The sequence below is a fragment of the Tripterygium wilfordii genome, chromosome 21, assembly GCF_013401445.1.
Source record: "Tripterygium wilfordii isolate XIE 37 chromosome 21, ASM1340144v1, whole genome shotgun sequence".
Classification (NCBI taxonomy): Eukaryota; Viridiplantae; Streptophyta; class Magnoliopsida; order Celastrales; family Celastraceae; genus Tripterygium; species Tripterygium wilfordii.
Genome location: NC_052252.1, coordinates 4761786 through 4779637, shown reverse-complemented (window position 1 = coordinate 4779637; position 17852 = coordinate 4761786). Strand labels below are relative to the sequence as shown.

Here is a 17852-nt window from a genome sequence, read left to right as displayed (position 1 = left end):
TTGGGATATGTTAGAATTGAAGCATGAAGGAACAAGTCAAGTGAAGGACTCTAAGATAAACATGCTAGTCACCGAGTTTGAGACCTTTAGAATGAAGAAGGGTGAGAGCATTAGGGAGATGTTTTCTAGACTTACTTGCATATGTAATGAATTAGAAGCCTTGGACAAACCATATGAGGAAGTTGATAAGGTCCAAAAGATACTTAGGAGTTTACTTAGGATTTGGAAAGATAAGGTAGTAGCCATTAAAGAGGCTAAAGACCTTAGGAAGCTTAAGATAGAGGAATTAATAGGAAGTCTAATGACACATGAGTTGGAGATGTCAAGATTAGATGAGGAAGATGCACCACCTAAGAAAAATGGCTTAGCTCTTAGGATCAATAGTGACACTAGTTCGGATTCTAGTGATGTTGATAGTGAAATAGGGGCAGCCCTATTAGCTAAGCATTTCAAGAAGTTCTTGAAGATGAACAAACGTGGAGGATTCAAGAATAGAAAGGCTTTTAAAGAAAAGAGAGAGGAGAAAGAGAAAGAAAAGAGTACTTGCTTTAAGTGTGGCAAAGTAGGTCACTTTATGGCCGATTGCCCTAAGCTTCAAAAGAAGAAGCATAAGGAATATAGAGAGAAAAAGAAGAAGAAGGAAAAAGGGAAGAAGGAGAAGAAGGCATTCAAGGCCACTTGGGATGATTCTTCATCATCATCTTCAAGTGATAGTGAAGAGGAACTCCAAGCCAACTTGTGTCTCATGGAAAATGAGGAAGAGGAAGTGTCCTCATCAAATTCGGATGAGATGGTGTGCTTAAAATCCAAATCCGAGTCATGCAAATGGTATTTGGATAGTGGTTGTTCTAGACACATGACGGGAGATGCTTCATTATTCACATCCTTTGAAGCAAAGAAGAATGGAGGATTTGTGACCTTTGGAGACAAGGTCAAAGGTAAGATCCTAGGCTTGGGATCCATAGGTAACTCTTCTTTCTCCCTTAGTGAAGTAAGATTGGTTGAAAATTTATCTTTTAATTTATTGAGTGTTAGTCATTTAGCCGATAAAGGCTTTGATATTCTTTTCAAAAATGATAAATGTTATGTGTTTGATGTTTATGGTAATGTTGTGAAATTAGGAAGTAGAAGTGGTGATATGTATGTAATGCATTTTGATGCTGTGAAAAATTCTAAAATATCTTGCTTGCTTGCTAAGAATGATGATGCTTTGCATTGGCATAGAAGATTAGGTCATATCGGAATGTCTACATTGAAAAAGTTGTGTGCCAATGAACTTATTAGAGGATTGCCTAAGTTAAATTTCAATGTTGAACATGTTTGTGATGTTTGTGTTAGGGGTAAACAAACTAAAGAGTCTTTTAAGCCTAAACTTGATATTAGTACTTCTAGGCCTCTAGAATTGTTACATATGGATTTATTTGGTCCTAGTAGAGTTAGGAGTCTAGGTGGAAAATACTATGCATTTGTTATTGTGGATGATTATACTAGATTTACATGGTGTTTGTTTCTTGTGCATAAAAGTGATGCATTGCATGCTTTTGAAAACTTACTTAGGAGATTGCAAAATGAGCATAACTTAAAGGTTTCAAAAATTAGAAGTGACCATGGAGGTGAATTTGAAAATGCTAATTTTGATTCTTTGTGTGCTTCTTTTGGTATTAAACACGAGTTTAGTGCTCCTAGGACACCTCAACAAAATGGGGTTGTAGAAAGGAAGAATAGAACTTTACAAGAACTAGGAAGAACCATGCTTCTAGAATATAATCTTCCTAAATATTTTTGAGCCGAAGCTACTAGTAATGCATGTTATGTGAGTAATAGACTAAGCATTAGAAAAGGATTAAAGAAAACTCCTTATGAACTCTTGTATGGCAAGAAACCTAAAGTAGATTACTTTAAGGTTTTTGGTGCTAAATGTTTTATTTTAAATACCAAAGATAATTTGGATAAATTTGATGCAAAGAGTGACATTGGAATATTTTTAGGATATTCATCATCATCTAAAGCATATAGAGTATTTAACTCTAGAACTAAAATTGTGGAAGAAATTGTAAATGTTAAATTCGAAGATATGACCACACTTGCTCCAAATGTGCGTGTAGAAAATAAATTTTCAGATTTGGAACATCCTTTGAAGCACAAAAATGAAGGTACACATGGAGTACAATTGCTAGAAGAAGATGAAGATGATGTCCCTTTGGTGGAGAACTTAAGGGAGATGAAAATCTTAAATGAAGAAACACCACCAAATGAAGAAAGTGAAGGTGAACCCGAGGGAAATGAAGAACAAAATGAAGCTGAAAATGCTATGGAACAACCGGGTGTTCACAAATACAAGGTGATGAAGTCTCATCCAAAAGAACTAATTATTGGAGACTCGCATCAAGGAAGGCAACTAAGAGCCAAAAGGGACTCTACGGTCAATTCTAATCCTTTAAACTTTTTTGCCATGCTTTCTTTAGTAGAGCCTAAAAATGTACGTGATGTTTTGCATGATGATGATTGGGTGCATGCCATGCAAGAGGAGTTAGAACAATTTGAGAGAAGTAAGGTTTGGACTCTTTGTCCTAAACCTAAAGACCACACCATTATAGGAACAAAATGGGTCTATAGGAATAAGATGGATGAAAATGGTAAGGTAACTAGGAACAAAGCTAGATTAGTGGCCCAAGGATATTGCCAAGAAGAGGGCATTGACTTTGATGAAACCTTTGCACCGGTTGCAAGGTTAGAGGCTATTATATTATTGCTTGCATTTGCATGTTACAAAAATATCAAACTTTTTCAAATGGATGTGAAAAGTGCATTTTTAAATGGTGTGATAAATGAGGAAGTTTATGTTAAACAACCTCCCGGATTTGAAAGTAAGAAATTTCCAAACCATGTTTACAAACTAGACAAGGCTTTATATGGTTTAAAACAAGCTCCTAGAGCTTGGTATGAAAGATTGTCTAAGTTCTTGCTTGAAAATGGTTTTCAATGTGGTAGTATTGATGATACTTTGTTTATTAAATACAAAGGTCTTGATATGCTAATTGTGCAAATATATGTTGATGATATTGTGTTTGGTGCTACATTAGAATCTATGTGTGAAGATTTTGCATTATGCATGAAGAATGAATTTGAAATGAGTATGATGGGTGAGTTGACTTACTTTCTAGGTTTACAAATTAAACAAACCCCACTTGGCACTCACATTAGTCAAACTAAGTATACAAATGAGATATTAAAAAGGTTTGGCATGGATATTTCTAAAGGTTCATCCACACCTATGGGAGTGGGAACCAAATTAGAACCCGACCTAGATGGTAATGATGTTGATTAAAAGAGATATAGGTCAATGATTGGTAGTTTACTTTACTTGACCGCATCTAGGCCCGATATTATGTTTAGTGTTTGCATGTGTGCAAGATTTCAATATAATCCTAAGCAAACACATCTCATGGCCATAAAGAAGATTCTTAGGTACTTAAAGGACACACCTTCCCTAGGGTTGTGGTATGATAAGAAATCTTCATTTGACTTGCATTCATTTGTAGATGCCGACTTTGCGGGTTGCAAAATAAATAGGAAAAGTACTAGTGGTACTTGTCAATACCTAGGAAATATGCTCATATCTTGGTTCTCCAAGAAGCAAACATGTGTTGCTTTGAGCACTACCGAAGCCGAATATATGGCTATTGGTAGTTGTACTTGCCAATTGCTTTGGATTAAACAACAAATGCTTGATTTTAATATGGAATTTTCAAACATTTCAATTCTTTGTGATAACATAAGTGTCATACATTTGTCTAAGAATCCTAGATATCATAGTAAAGCTAAGCATATAGACATTAGACATCATTTCATTAGAGATCATGTTGCTAAAAAGAACATTGTGCTTGAACATGTAGAAGGGGAACATAATATTGCCGATTTGTTCACTAAGCCTTTAGCTAAGGATAGATTCATAAAACTAAGAAATCCATTGGGTTTGTGTGAAGCACCTTGAGTGCATATTACTTGAATGCATATCCTTGTTTGATTGATATCCCAAGTCTGAACTTGAATGCTTATTATATTTTCTTGGTGATATGTGCTTATAAGCTAAATGTATAAATTGGTATGCATGATTGAAGGGGGAGTAACCTAGTGTCATTAGGAGGCCATGGGTCACTTAGTGTGATAGGCTCCAAATTGGGTCACTTAGGTTCTATTAGTTCAATTGGTGTGTTGCCATGACTATTTGTTGATGAGAACTAGTTTTGATATTATTTGAAGCATGTTTATGGTCTTAAATCACTTTTGTGATAAAATCTCAAAAATGCTTATAAATCTTTTACAAAACTTGCATCAACCCCTTAGTTGTCCACTTTTTGAATTATTACAAAAAGGGGGAGAGACATGATGATAAATTGCATTAAAATCATTTGCCAAAATGCATATATAGGCATAACTTAAGGGGGAGTGTATATGCCATGATTGGGAGAGAATAGATGTTAAAGTAAGGGGGAGCTAAGCTTACTTAACTAAAGTTGTATATGAGTTTCAAAATTGTTTTAAATTGATATCATTAAACTTTTTAATGCACTTTGAATTGATATTAAATTCAATTACAATCAAATAGACATTTATATCATGCATGTTTTGTAATCATCAAAAAGGGGGAGATTGTTGGACCTATGGTCCTATATGTCTAATTTTGATGATATTAAATCATTTATAAATGATAATGAAACATTAAAGCAATATTTGATTTATATGAATTGAATTTAAATGACTATATATTTTTGAGATAGTGCTGGAAATTAAGTTTTGAAAACAAACATACATGGACTAAGTTAGAGCATCAATTTTCCAATTATCATATCTTAACCAACTTAGGTCCAAATGACTTGAAACTTGAACCACATGCACATGAAGGTTTAATATATGTTCTAGGACTATAATCATGAGAAATTAAGTGCATCACATATATATTTGGTCATATGCTTAAATTCCGCCAAAACTAGGTTTTACCTAATTTTGTGCATATGTGTTCTTTGTGAACGTGGTGAACCAAATGAACTCCGATTTAAATGAAGTTTCGTGTGCATCTTAGTTTCATCACTATGAACATATTTGATTTAGTAAAGTTCAAGAGAAAAGGTCATTTATACTGAGTTTGCAAAATGACTTTGAATTTACACTTAGAATTTATCGGTTTCACTATTAGTGATCTAATTGCTTGGTTGAGTGACCAAACGATTTCCGATTGTTATGAAATTTTACATGGACATTCTAATACATATAAAATGATTTGTAATGCAGTAATATGAATTTTCTGGGTTGTTTTTCTAATGTAATTAACCTATGCGCTCTATATGAAGTTCTTTGAGCTTACATGCAATTGGGGAGTTCTACATCCTATTTCCTTGTAGGTTAATCATCATTGTGGTCTCATATGGCTCAGAATTCAGTATGTTCAAGAGTGGTCGAAGTCTTGTTTCTAAGAATGAGCTTGGAGCTCTAGGAAACTATGAAAAATCCTATATTTGCCAACTTTCCACTAAGGCATTTAATCAAGTTGAATGAATCCAACATTGAGGCTATTGGTTGTGGTCTTCATGGAGATACAACTCTTTTCAAACATGTGGGACAAACCTTGTCCTCTCTATCATTAGTGATATATTCTTGTTTGACATTTTCACTCAAGACATGTGCTACCAAGAAAGTTAGGTTGATGCAATCAAACAAGATCCTTGACTAAGAGATCACTTTTGAAGTCTTTGATTCAAAATGAAGGGACAAGATGGCATAGTACAATCTACATCCATGGTTGAGAATTAAAGAGAGTTTGAATGGTCAAGATTTGAAGACATACATTGATCAAATGGTTGTGCATAAGACAACTTTCTTGCTTGCAATTTTTGACTTAAAAAAGGAGCATGTGCGACGTCTATATGCTCTATGGTGGAGATTTGTTTGCTCAAATCATCAATGACCAAGATTAGGAGCTATAATGGATGGTAGAGATCAACTCTTGAAGTTTGATCCAATGGCTGCAAGCATAGGAGAGAATTGCCTTTAAAAGAGGATCTTCCCTTTCATACAACTTGAGAAGCATTTGCAATCTAGAGAGAACTTTGTTCAAAGCTTTCAAGCATTCAAGCATCCATTGTCTACTAAAATCCCAGCTTCTTCTTGAGCCACTATTCAAGGTCTTCTCACCATTTTGCTGCTGCAAAGAGAGGGTGTTTTCACTTAAGCTCAAGGTGTTATTTCTCCCAAAATCACCTCACCTTACCTACTTGAAAATCCTACCCGTGAGTGTGTGATTGTTGTTATTGAAAGTTCTTCACTTAAATAGCTTAGTGCTAGCTGTGAGAACCTTGGCTAAAAAAAATAAAAAAATAAAAAAATAAAAACCCATTGAGAAAGTCCCTTTGTTAGGGCATATTGCAAACATTGAAGTTTGAGGGAGTTCTTAGAAACCCTTGGTTGTAAAGTTTGAAGATTATCTTGAAATCTTCAGTTTTAAGGGTGACCTAAAAACCCTTGTGAGTTTTGTGGAGCTCTTGAGAAAACCACATCCTTAGTGGAGGTTGAAAATCCTAGGTTGGTGAACCTAGGTAGTAGACGTAGGAGAACGGTCTTCGAACTACTATAAATCGTTGTGTCAATTTTTGTTGATTGCATTGTTTGCTTGTTGATTGACTAAGTGTTTAATTGTTTCCTAAACTATTTTGGTCATTGCAAGACCTTGCATTAAAACTGATTTTCTGCCCTTGTGTGTTGATCATTTGCTTGAGATTGTTAATTGCATTAGTGGAGGTTTCTCTAAATCATTAGGACAAGTGTTTTGAATTGCAGAATTTTCTGAAACCTAATCTGTCCGTGAATAGCAGACTTCCTTACACTTTGAATTTTGATCTGAAATTTTGATATAGTATTTATTAAGGTGTTGTGACATTGCATATAAAATTTCGTTGCATTTCAACATCATTTGATAGGTGAAATCTGAGTTGAAAAAATCTGTGTGCCACTTGTTAATTGTCATTAATTTGTTTAAATTGAAAAAGGGATTCCAATTGAAATTTGGGGACACAATTCACCCCCCCTCTTGTGTTAAACTCGATCCGTCAATTTATGCCTTCTCGTCAGAAGGATCTTGGTATTCAATCATAATTAGTGTGTGGGAGTATAATCGCTTCAACTACACATAACCTGATCTCACTCTAGGACCAGTTTGCAAAACCCACAACAGGGCTAGGGTTGAGGCGGCTATGTACACAAGCATGCATAACATATCCATCGATTTCCAAGTGATCAAGAAATTCAGCATAGGGAGTTTGAAATCACAACAACTCAGAAGTAGCAGGGATTTACTAGCGTATATAAATTTATCTCACTTCAAGTATTAAAATCCCTTTTTGGTAAATCAATGGACAATTTTCATTTGTCCTTTACCTTGACAAATCAAATCATGTACATGTCATTAAATAATAATCGAATTCTCGCTTTGCCTTAGGAAGGCTAAACATACATCTCATCATTTCCATATATTGGGAAGGCCTCAAACCAAAATTTGGAATAAGATCAAATATAAATTCTTTTACTGGAAAAATGTGTAATTTCCTCTGAAAAAGGAATTTACACACCAAATAAACATGTCACGAAGATAACTCTTTTCATAAAAATATTTAGAATGTGTTAGCAGTGACTTCCCTCACATTGGCCAACAATCTCAACTTTAAGCGGATGCCTTCCCTTTTCTTTTATCGTATGTAAGACTGGCCCAACGTCAACGTCCGCCGCTCCTAATCAGATTATTTGCTTTAGTTTCAATCGTTTATACATGAGTTTTTATTCGATTAACCCATATTTATTTATTTAATTTTCCACGGCAGAATTTATCAAGTATTTAACTTCCACGTATGCTCTCTCGGTCTTAGAGTGTGTTTGGATTGAGGGATTTGGGGGAGGGAAGAGAAAGGAGAGGAGGGGAGGGGAGGGGAGGGGGAGAGAAGGGAAGGGGAAATATTTTTCTCTCTCCCATGTTTGCATTGATAAAAAAAAAGAAAGAAAATTTGTTTAATTTACTAATTTATCCTTATTTTTATGTTAAAATATTATGTACAAAAGTAAAATAGGTATTTAACTTATAAATGACTCTATTTTGGGAAGAAGAATTTTGACAAAAATTTAATGAAATCTTCTCTCCAATTCCCTCCTCTTAATTTTTTATAAACTATCCAAACAAGAGAATTGGAAGGAACATCTCTTTCCCTCCCCTCCCCTCCAAATCCCTTAATCCAAACACACTCTTAAGAGACCTAAATTCCATTTTTTTTTCTCTTTATGGAATGCCTCCACACAGATCTAATTATGTACATATCCCCGCTGAAATTTCATAACCGTCCTTAAAAGTTATTCTTAATATATATGTTTTTTTTTTAAAAAGTTCCATTGGGTTGCTTAACAGCCCATATTATTTATACACGGACCACCCATTAACGACTATCCATGGCATGCATGAACACTCCACTACTGTTCATGGTGTTTAGAAATATTTACTTTCATTATTCATCACTCCCTTTCCCAGTTAACATGCATGTATAAATCTGGACTTATTAACTTGGTGAATACATATAACTTCTTAAGATTTCATGATTCTTACACAACCGGATCCTCAATTTCTTCCTTATAACTTATCGACTCACATTGTCACACCATTTCTATGTTTAATTTCTACATGCATGTTGTTATCAAAATCACTTTTATAATCCGAACACCCTTAAACATGCAAACTCTTAATCTTTACCATACACCATCACATAGTAATTTCCCCAGTTCATTCAAAAGTATTGTAGGAACTATTACCTTCTCCAAATATTAGAACTCCTCTTTGTTCTCTGATCCTAGCTCCTTGATTATTTTCTCGGCGCTACACTTGATCTATTTCAAGGCCCTGAACACCCAAGATTCTCAGCGACGTATCGATCCCTTCTTCCGTCCTTCCTTTCTTCTTCCTCTTCTTGTTTCTCTCTTTCTTCTCCCTTTCTCTCTCTCTCTCTCCCCCCCCCCCCCCCCCCCCCATTTTCACTCTCTGTTTGTGGGTGAAAGTGTGCTTTACGAACCCATTCACCCTTCTTTTCAATTTTCTTCTATTCCCTTCTTGTTCACTACGTGTCTTACATGCAAAAGATTTGTTCCATCCATTTTCTTATTGTTAGATTTACACGACAACTCTTCTCACTTCTTTGCCAAGTGTCAAGGCCAGTTGTTCCAATAATAACATTTGTTATATATGCATGCATGGTAGAGGCCTTTTATTTGTTTTGTTTTATTTTATTTTTCTTTTCTCCCTCTACTTGCCACGTCTCAATTTTTCAAGAGCTCTCATTTCCTCTTTGTCCCATGCGTGCATACACGGCAGCAAAGCAATGTTTAGTTACCCTACTCTTTTAAGTGTGGTGAGCTCATTGGCCATCTTCTTCCATTCATCATCATCGCATTCCTATTCTAATTAAGTCTCTTACCTTCTCTGCCACTTCCATCCCTAGAAATACTAGCCAAAGTACATTTCCCCTCTTTCCCAAGCATAACAATCATTTCTCCTCCTCATTTTACTATTGGTCTCTTGTCATTCATTTCTATTATTTTAAAGATTCTTGATTAATTTACCAATGCTAGTACCATCTCTTTTTATTTTAAACCTACTCACACGGTAGACCAGTCTTCTTATTTGATTCTTCAAATTCCTCCTTCCACTTCGTTCCATCATTACCTACCCTTTTATGTTACTTGCACATCTTTTATTTTGTCTCGTATCAAAGATCTGTTTCCTCACTTAGTTTAGACAAACAATTGTCATTTGATATGTCTAAACCATGCAATTAAAAATTCCATTTCATACCATTATCACCACACACACACAGATATAGATATACATACATATGTCGTGCCAATTTAGACCAATATACATTTTCTAGTGTAACCCATGTAACTGTTTTCATTAATTTTGCTAATCTTAATTTCAACATCAATTTCTTAATCATGTGCATGGCACATGTTAGAGTTTTGCATCAAAATTATACATATCTATATATGTATCCATAGGAGTATTAAATTTTTTTTTTCTCTAAATGCTCTTTATTTATTTAACTATTTCTCCAAAGAAAAATTTGTACGTGGACAACCTAATAATTCTACACGTGTACAAAATTTGATAGCGTATTTGATAAATTTTTCAGGTGTTACAGTATGTAAAAAAACAAAACTGAATTGGCAAATCTCACGTATATAACTGTAACAGCCCGACCCACTAAAGCCCAATCTCCCCACCAACCATCGAACTTGGCCCATACCAAGCCCAACCTGGCAGTTCCCAATCCCTTCCGGCCCATACCAGAAAAGATTGGACAATAGTTTAAGGTCTGCAGCGTGTTATATTCTGCACCCAAGACCCATCCCTGGCCGATGTGGTATTTTCATCCAGAACAGTAACCCCCACACCTCGCCTCATCTGACGCAGAGCAGGGTATTACAGTCCACCCCCCTTAGGAGCCCACGTCCCCGTGGGTCACGCCAGACACGGGCACCGCGCCCCGGCTAGACGTGAGGGCGAAAGCCACATACCCACCAGGTCGGCTTCGATACCAACTGTAACAGCCCGACCCACTAAAGCCCAATCTCCCCACCAACCATCGAACTTGGCCCATACCAAACCCAACCTGGCAGTTCCCAATCCCTTCCGGCCCATACCAGAAAAGATTGGACAATAGTTTAAGATCTGCAGCGTGTTATATTCTGCACCCAAGACCCATCCCTGGCCGATGTAGTATTTTCATCCAGAACAGTAACCCCCACACCTCGCCTCATTTGACGCAGAGCAGGGTATTACAATAACACCCAACCTCCTTTAATTAGTGATTGATGACTCAAATTCCAAGGCCATTTAAGCAAAAAAGACGAGCTACCAAGCCTAGAAGATCATGTTATAGGTGATCGGCTGTAGTTCTTTCATAGTTGTTTAGATTATTGTCTCGTTTGATTCAATAGCATAAGCACAAGAGAGTAATTATACTCATATACTATTCGATGACTCCAATGGTTTAACAACAGGTCATTAGTTGAGATAGTGAATTTGATCGTGATAACTCTTAGCACAAGCGAGATGTCACGAGTTCAAGTCCCATAAATGTTTCCATTAACACAATTTGCGAGATAGGTCATTACTCAGCTCAACTTGTGATAATGTTACCTTGGGTTATCTTCCTGCACTAGACCTCGACCCAAGCCTCAATTGACCTATGGGGATTGCAGGGGTCTTCCATCTGATCCACTTATGCTAATGCTACCTTTGAGTTATCTTTCCGCAATAGACCTCAGTCCAGGCTTCAACACTAGAGGCGCCTTTTCAAAGCCAAAACCACACGGGCCTTAGGTCTGGAGCTTGGATAATAGCTAAAGTAGATTTGACACAAACCTCTCTCACCTCCTTCTCTTTCTCACATCTTTCTTATCATCACTCTTAATTTCTTCAAATTATAACATTGATTAACAGGTTTTGATTGACCCGTTTCATTATATTTTGTTCGCACCAAAAATGGACTTGTGCCGGCCCCAAAAGAGGAAAATTTCGTTTGAAAGTTGAGAGACAGGCCGAAATAAGGTAAAAGCCCATAACAGTACGCCAGATCGAAGGCAATGCGGCCCATTAGTCAACAAACCCTAAGAAAGTTTTCATAAATAATGAATACAATTTCTGGCTATATACAGCTCATCTCGTCAGTAAAACAGAAGTGATAGGGATCCCAATAAAAAGCATCTCAGTAGTAAATGTGTCTTTCTCTGATTCAATGACACGATTTTGTGAGCCCCTACACTTAAATCAATCAAGGGACAAGATCCACTAATAGGATAACTAAGATATTTTTTACTGGGATCCCTAACATTTTTGTCGGTAAAACTATTTGTAAAAAAATATTACTACCTACCAGTACAACCAAAATTGCAGTACAGTCCTGCTTTTGATACAATTTTTCGATAGAAGTCAAGTTTTTTCTTTGGTAACCAAGAATAATACCATATAAAGTCATCATTTGAACATCCGAAATGGGCTTAAACTTAGACCATCAGACCCGCGTGCACAGAACATAAATTTCTCACTTGACGACATGATCGAAATCAAGTTGACAGCAAATTTATTATGTTGTAGAGCTATGACACCCGGCCGGCTTTTGTACTATATGCAATTCACCATTTTATTTGCTTATTAAAGAAAACAATATTATTATTTTTGCATATGAATCATACGCACCAACTTCTTGAGGTGTATAACTCAATGTACAAATTTTGTCACCATTAGATGTGCACAACAACTCAACAATTATGTACTCAAATATACCAAGTATATTCTTTCAATGCTTTGTTAGTATGAGAAACAACAAAACTGAACTGTCAAAAATCTCACATCACACCCAGCATCATTTAATCAGTGATTGAATTTCAAGGCCATTTAAACGAAAATTTTTTTTAAAAAAAAAAAAAAAACATGCTGTCAAGCCTAGAAAATCATGCTATAGGTGAGGCTGTCATTATTTTATAATTGTTTAGATTATTGTAAAGTTTGATTCAATAGCATATTCTTTGTCTGAAAACAACAAAAAATGAATTGGCAAATCTCACATAGTACCCAACTTCAAGGCCATTTAAGCAAAAAAGACAAGCTACCAAGCCTAGAAAATCATGTTCTAGGTGATCGGCTGTCATTATTTCACAATTTCTTAGATTATTTATTGTTGTAAAGTTTGATTCAATAGCATAAGAACAAGCTAGAGAGTAATTATATATTCTGCAACTATTCGATGACTCCAATGGTTTGAATGAGAATCTAGGTTGTGTAAGTAATTGCACAACCCTACTCAATGTATTTCACATGTGTGTTTTATTCTTGTGTAAGATGTTGTTGGAGATATAATGCTTGCTCCCTCTATAAATAACACAAATTATAAAACAAATAACACAAATATCTCATTCTTTCCTCCTCCTGCCTTCCATTTACTTCAACGATGCATCACTTGGTTTCCATCTCCATTCTCATTTTGCTCAGTGCATTGATTTTGTATCCAATCAAAGCAGAAAAAAATTCTTTCGACTTCAATCTTGTTCATCGTGACTCAAAATTCTCTCCATTTTATAACCAATCGATGACCGAGTCAGAGCGTTCAAGGGAATCCTTTATCCGCTCCCTCAATCGCCTCAAATCATCTATGTATATAGATGAAAAGTATATCGGGTCGTCTGATTTAACCAATGACCACGGTGACTATTTCATGATCATATATATAGGTAAAGGTAAGCCAAAAGTAGGAAAAGATCCAAAAAAATGGGATCCGAAAGAAGGGGCGCCAATTAAACTACTTGGTTACCCAAGCATGTCAGATGACCTTACTTGGGTACGGTGTGGTCCTTGTACCAACTGCAGGGATGAACATCAATCACTTTATGATCCAACAGAGTCAAGTACCTATAAATCACTTAACTATCTTTCAAAAAAGTGCAAATTTATAAAACATAGGACTAGTGGGAATTCAAATGTCTGCAACTACCAGTATCATTCCAACAATGATAACTTCGTCGACACCGGTATCTTCTATTCCTCTGGAGTGTTGAGCACTGAGATGTTCTACTTGAAATCCGCCAATGGGACAGAAAGAGAATTCTCTGATATAGTGTTTGGATGCGATCACACACATCAAGGTAATTTCAAACATGGTATTCCAGCTGTTGTTGGTCTTGGTCAAGGTTCGAAATTATCACTGGTTTATCAACTGGGAAAAGAAATTGGTGAGAAATTCTCCTACTGCTTGGCTAAGAAGTCAACAAGTGAACTTAGTAAGATTAGAATCGGATCAGATATTAGTCTCTACAATAAAACTCTAGAAAATAGAGCTCAAATTACTCGCGATGATTCATTCCCCTTCTACTACCTCACTCTTATAGCCATTCGCGTTAATCACAAAGAAATAAAGATACCAGGTGAACAAGAACTCATGAGAGTCGATATTCAGTCAGCCGTTACAACATTCCCTCCGACAATATACAAGCAATTCCTTGATACGTTTAAAGAAGAAGCTGGCAATATAAAGACATACAAAGATCCACTATACGGCACTTGCTTTCTCCAAAGTAAATGTTCTCGCGGAATCCCCAAACTCGAATTTCATTTCAAGCCAAAGATTGGATCTACTGCAATATTGAGTTTGCATCCTAAGCACTTTCTAATTGATTTTGGTGACGCCAAATGCCTGACAATAGTCCCAAAAGAAGTGCCAAGGGTCTCAAAAGAGGGTTTTGTTTTTGTTTTGGGGAGCAAGGCACAATTAGACGTTCAGATGATATTTGACCCACCAAGCCATGTACTCAAATTTGCTCCATATGAATGTGCATCATTTTCGGTATAAATAAGACTCAGCTCAGGTGAGGCCCTCTTGATTCACTCTTGTTGAATCCAATAAGAAGATTTCAATTATGGTTCTGAGTTACTAGGAATAATAAAGAGGTACTAGCACTAGCTAGTATGTATGCCTCTTTGTTTGTGTAAATTCCCATGTATGTGTGTGATGTAATCATTTGATCAATGAAATATATTTGTCAATTTTAATTCTTCTTCTTATGGAACTTCTTCTCCATTGCCCTAGCTTTAAGATTTTGGTTTGATTGTGTTTGCCGCTGCAAGAAGAATCTCCTCACTAAAATCTTTGTAATAAGACAAAAAAAGTTGAATTCTATTTAACAGCTAGCTTTGATCTTGCAAAATTATGTTTCACATGTGACTATTTTGTTGGCCCCCTCCTATATAGGGTACATACTATATATTCCCCTTAAATACTCCGCCTTAAAATTATGTATCCAACTTGTATTTATCCATCCCCTTAAAAAAAAAAACTTGTATTTATCCATAAAAGCATATTTTATTATTTGATCCAGATTCTAATTCTGCCTCAGTCAAACCAAATTCAATCAATGCAATACAAAACGGGGATTGTTCTACTCTCATTTCATAATTACCTTTCAGTCCTGACCCCATTTTAACTTAATCCACCCCCAACGCACACCATTGTTCACCTCTCAATAGGGATCGGTATCGAGCCGAGCCAACCCAACCCAACCCAATCCTAAAATATAAGGTCCAAACCCAGAATGATCATTTGGGTTTTGGGTTGGGCTAGGTCTGGGTCCAGATGAGTCGGGCCTTCAATCTAGTTTTGAGTCGATGGGCCGGGCTTGTTTAATCAGGACTTAACTGACTGTGAATCAACTATGAAAACATTGACAAGGCCCTGCTGAAGTTGAGAGTTGAGGTAGAGATTAATAAGACAATTGATGGGGAAAATATCTGGATGATGGTTAGTTCGCATGTTGACATATTAAAAAAAAACATAATTTTTCCCAACAAAATTCATCCCTGTATTCCCATAAGTTCGCATGTTGATTAGTTGATCCAGGGGCTTCAGTATAAAACTCTAGTACTCTATTCTGATATCTAATATTTTAATTTATAAGAAGATAAAGATTCATCTAAATATGTGTTAGCTATTGGGCCATTTGCTTTGGGCTTCGAGCCTGGCCTCTATGGCTGTCTATCTCCGAAACCCATCACTCCTTGCTTCCCTCTTTTCTCTAATTTTCTCTCTTGTTCTTTATCTTTTTAGATCCGCCATGATCCTTGCGCTTTGTTGCGGAAAGAATTTTCATTGTTTTAGATTTTTTCAATAAAATTTATTTATATTAATAGAATAATAAAGGAGAAAAAGATTTATTATTTTGATGAAGTAAAGAATATCGTAGATAATCAGATGCAGTATTAGTTAGATAGGAAATCTTTAAAATAGAGAATACTGACATTTTATCAACCTTTTGGAATCTATCAGAAAAATTGATGTAGACGACCAGATATCTAATAAATGTAGGTTATAGTTAGAAGTAGCTTTGTAGCTGGTGAGTATCCAAACTAGTAGTACAAAATCCAACTTTCAAAAGAAATTAACCAATGCCTTTATTTTCCTCTTTTTTTTTTTTTTGTGATACTTATTACCCAAAAAAAATAATAATTAAAAGACAATAGGGACATGTACTTGTACTTGGGCTGCAATAGAATCAAGCAAGCTTTTACAAAATGGGCTCAAACATTCTGGCCCAACTTTCTTGTTCAGAGATGGAATCAAAGTTGGGCCACATGGGTATCAGTCTATTTTGGAATTTAGGCCCAAGGTTTTCAGCCCACAAATCCCCACTCATTCAACAACAATATCCTACACCTTGCAACATGAACCACACTCAATAGGTAATGAAGTTGAAGTGAAGCTACAACCTTTTTCTTATCTGAAAGTACATCTATCTATCACCATGCAGTGTATCCAACTCCACTGCCACTTCCTTCCCTTGCATTCAAAGCTCATACACAGACAGAAAGTTGAGATCAACAAGAAGCTGCTTTGGCTTTCTACTCGTGAATCCACTAATAAGGTAGCTCTTCATAGCCAAAACATTTCTTCATCACATCAACAATGGAGGACAAAATTCATTTCTGATTCTCTTGTTCTTGGTCTCACCACTTCTCCTCCCAAACCTGACATTTCAGTCCTTATTCAGCCAGGGTTAGCTTCAATTATCACTCAAACTTATCAAAATATGTATTTAACGGGATGCATATATATATGTTACCTATGGCTCAGAAATGTGCCAAGCTATGAAACATACGAAGGAAGGGGAATCACAAGTGTGCAAATACAAGTATCATTCTAGCGACGATAAATTCGAATCCTCTAGAGTGTTGAGCACTGAGGCGTTCTACTTGAAATCCTCTGAGAAAAATGAACAATTTCTCGGTATAGTGTTTGGATGTGATGACTCACATGAAAATGATCTCAAGGATGGTATTCAAGCTGTTGTTGGTCTCGGACAAGGGTCGAAATTATCACTGCTTCATCAATTGGGAGGAAAAGTTGGTGGAAAATTCTCCTACTGCTTGGAACAACAGCCAGTAACTCATGCTAGTAAGATTAGATTCGGATCAGTTATTAGACTCTACAATAGAGAATTAGAATATAAAGCTAAAATTACTTATGATCATCCCTATCCCTTCTACTACGTCACTCTTGAAGCCATTAGCATTAATCGCAAGAGAATAGAGATACAACAACTCGTGAGAGTCGACATTCAGACAGCGATAACAACGTTCCCTCCGAAAATATACGAACAACTCCTTGATACGTTAACAAAAGCAGCTGGAGGTGAAACCCCATTCAAACATCAGGAATACGACACTTGCTTCCACAAAAGTAGATTTTCTCGCAGAGTCCCCGAACTTAAATTACATTTCAAAGCAACCTTTGGATCTAAAGCAATCTTTCCTTTGGATCCTCATCACTTTCTTGTGTTTTTTGATAAAATCATATGCTTGACAATAGTCCCAAAAGAGGGTGCGTTTTATGTTTTGCGGAATAGGGCACAAGTAAACGTTCAGATGATATTTGACCTATCAAGCCGTGTACTCACATATGCTCCACTTAACTGCATCCAATTTTCGGTTTAAATTATAAGATCGACTCAGCTCAGGTTTGATTCACTCTTGTGATTGTTGTTGAATCCAATAAGAATAATATATATGAGGCTTCTAGCACTAGCTAGTGTGTATGCCTAGCTCTTCATTTGTGTAATTCCATCATGCATGTGTGCGATGTAATCATTTGATCATCGATCAAGGAAATATATTTTGGTTTAATATTCTTCTTATGGAACTACTTCTCCATTGCCCTTTAAGATTTTGGTTTGATTGTGTTTGCCGCAAGAAGAATCTCCTAACTAAAATCTTTGTAATA

The 17852-nt window shown here is 36.1% G+C and overlaps 2 protein-coding genes across 2 annotated transcripts; both read left to right on the top strand.

The window, feature by feature from the left end:
- Positions 1 to 13037: 13037 nt before the first annotated feature.
- On the top strand, positions 13038 to 14432 carry LOC119987761 (probable aspartic protease At2g35615). Its single transcript, XM_038832679.1, has one exon. The coding sequence runs from the start codon at positions 13038 to 13040 to the stop codon at positions 14430 to 14432; it is 1395 nt and encodes a 464-aa protein (XP_038688607.1).
- A 2276-nt stretch (positions 14433 to 16708) lies between these two features.
- LOC119987759 (probable aspartic protease At2g35615) lies at positions 16709 to 17566 on the top strand. The gene has a single exon (XM_038832678.1). The coding sequence runs from the start codon at positions 16709 to 16711 to the stop codon at positions 17564 to 17566; it is 858 nt and encodes a 285-aa protein (XP_038688606.1).
- The last annotated feature ends 286 nt before the right edge of the window (positions 17567 to 17852 follow it).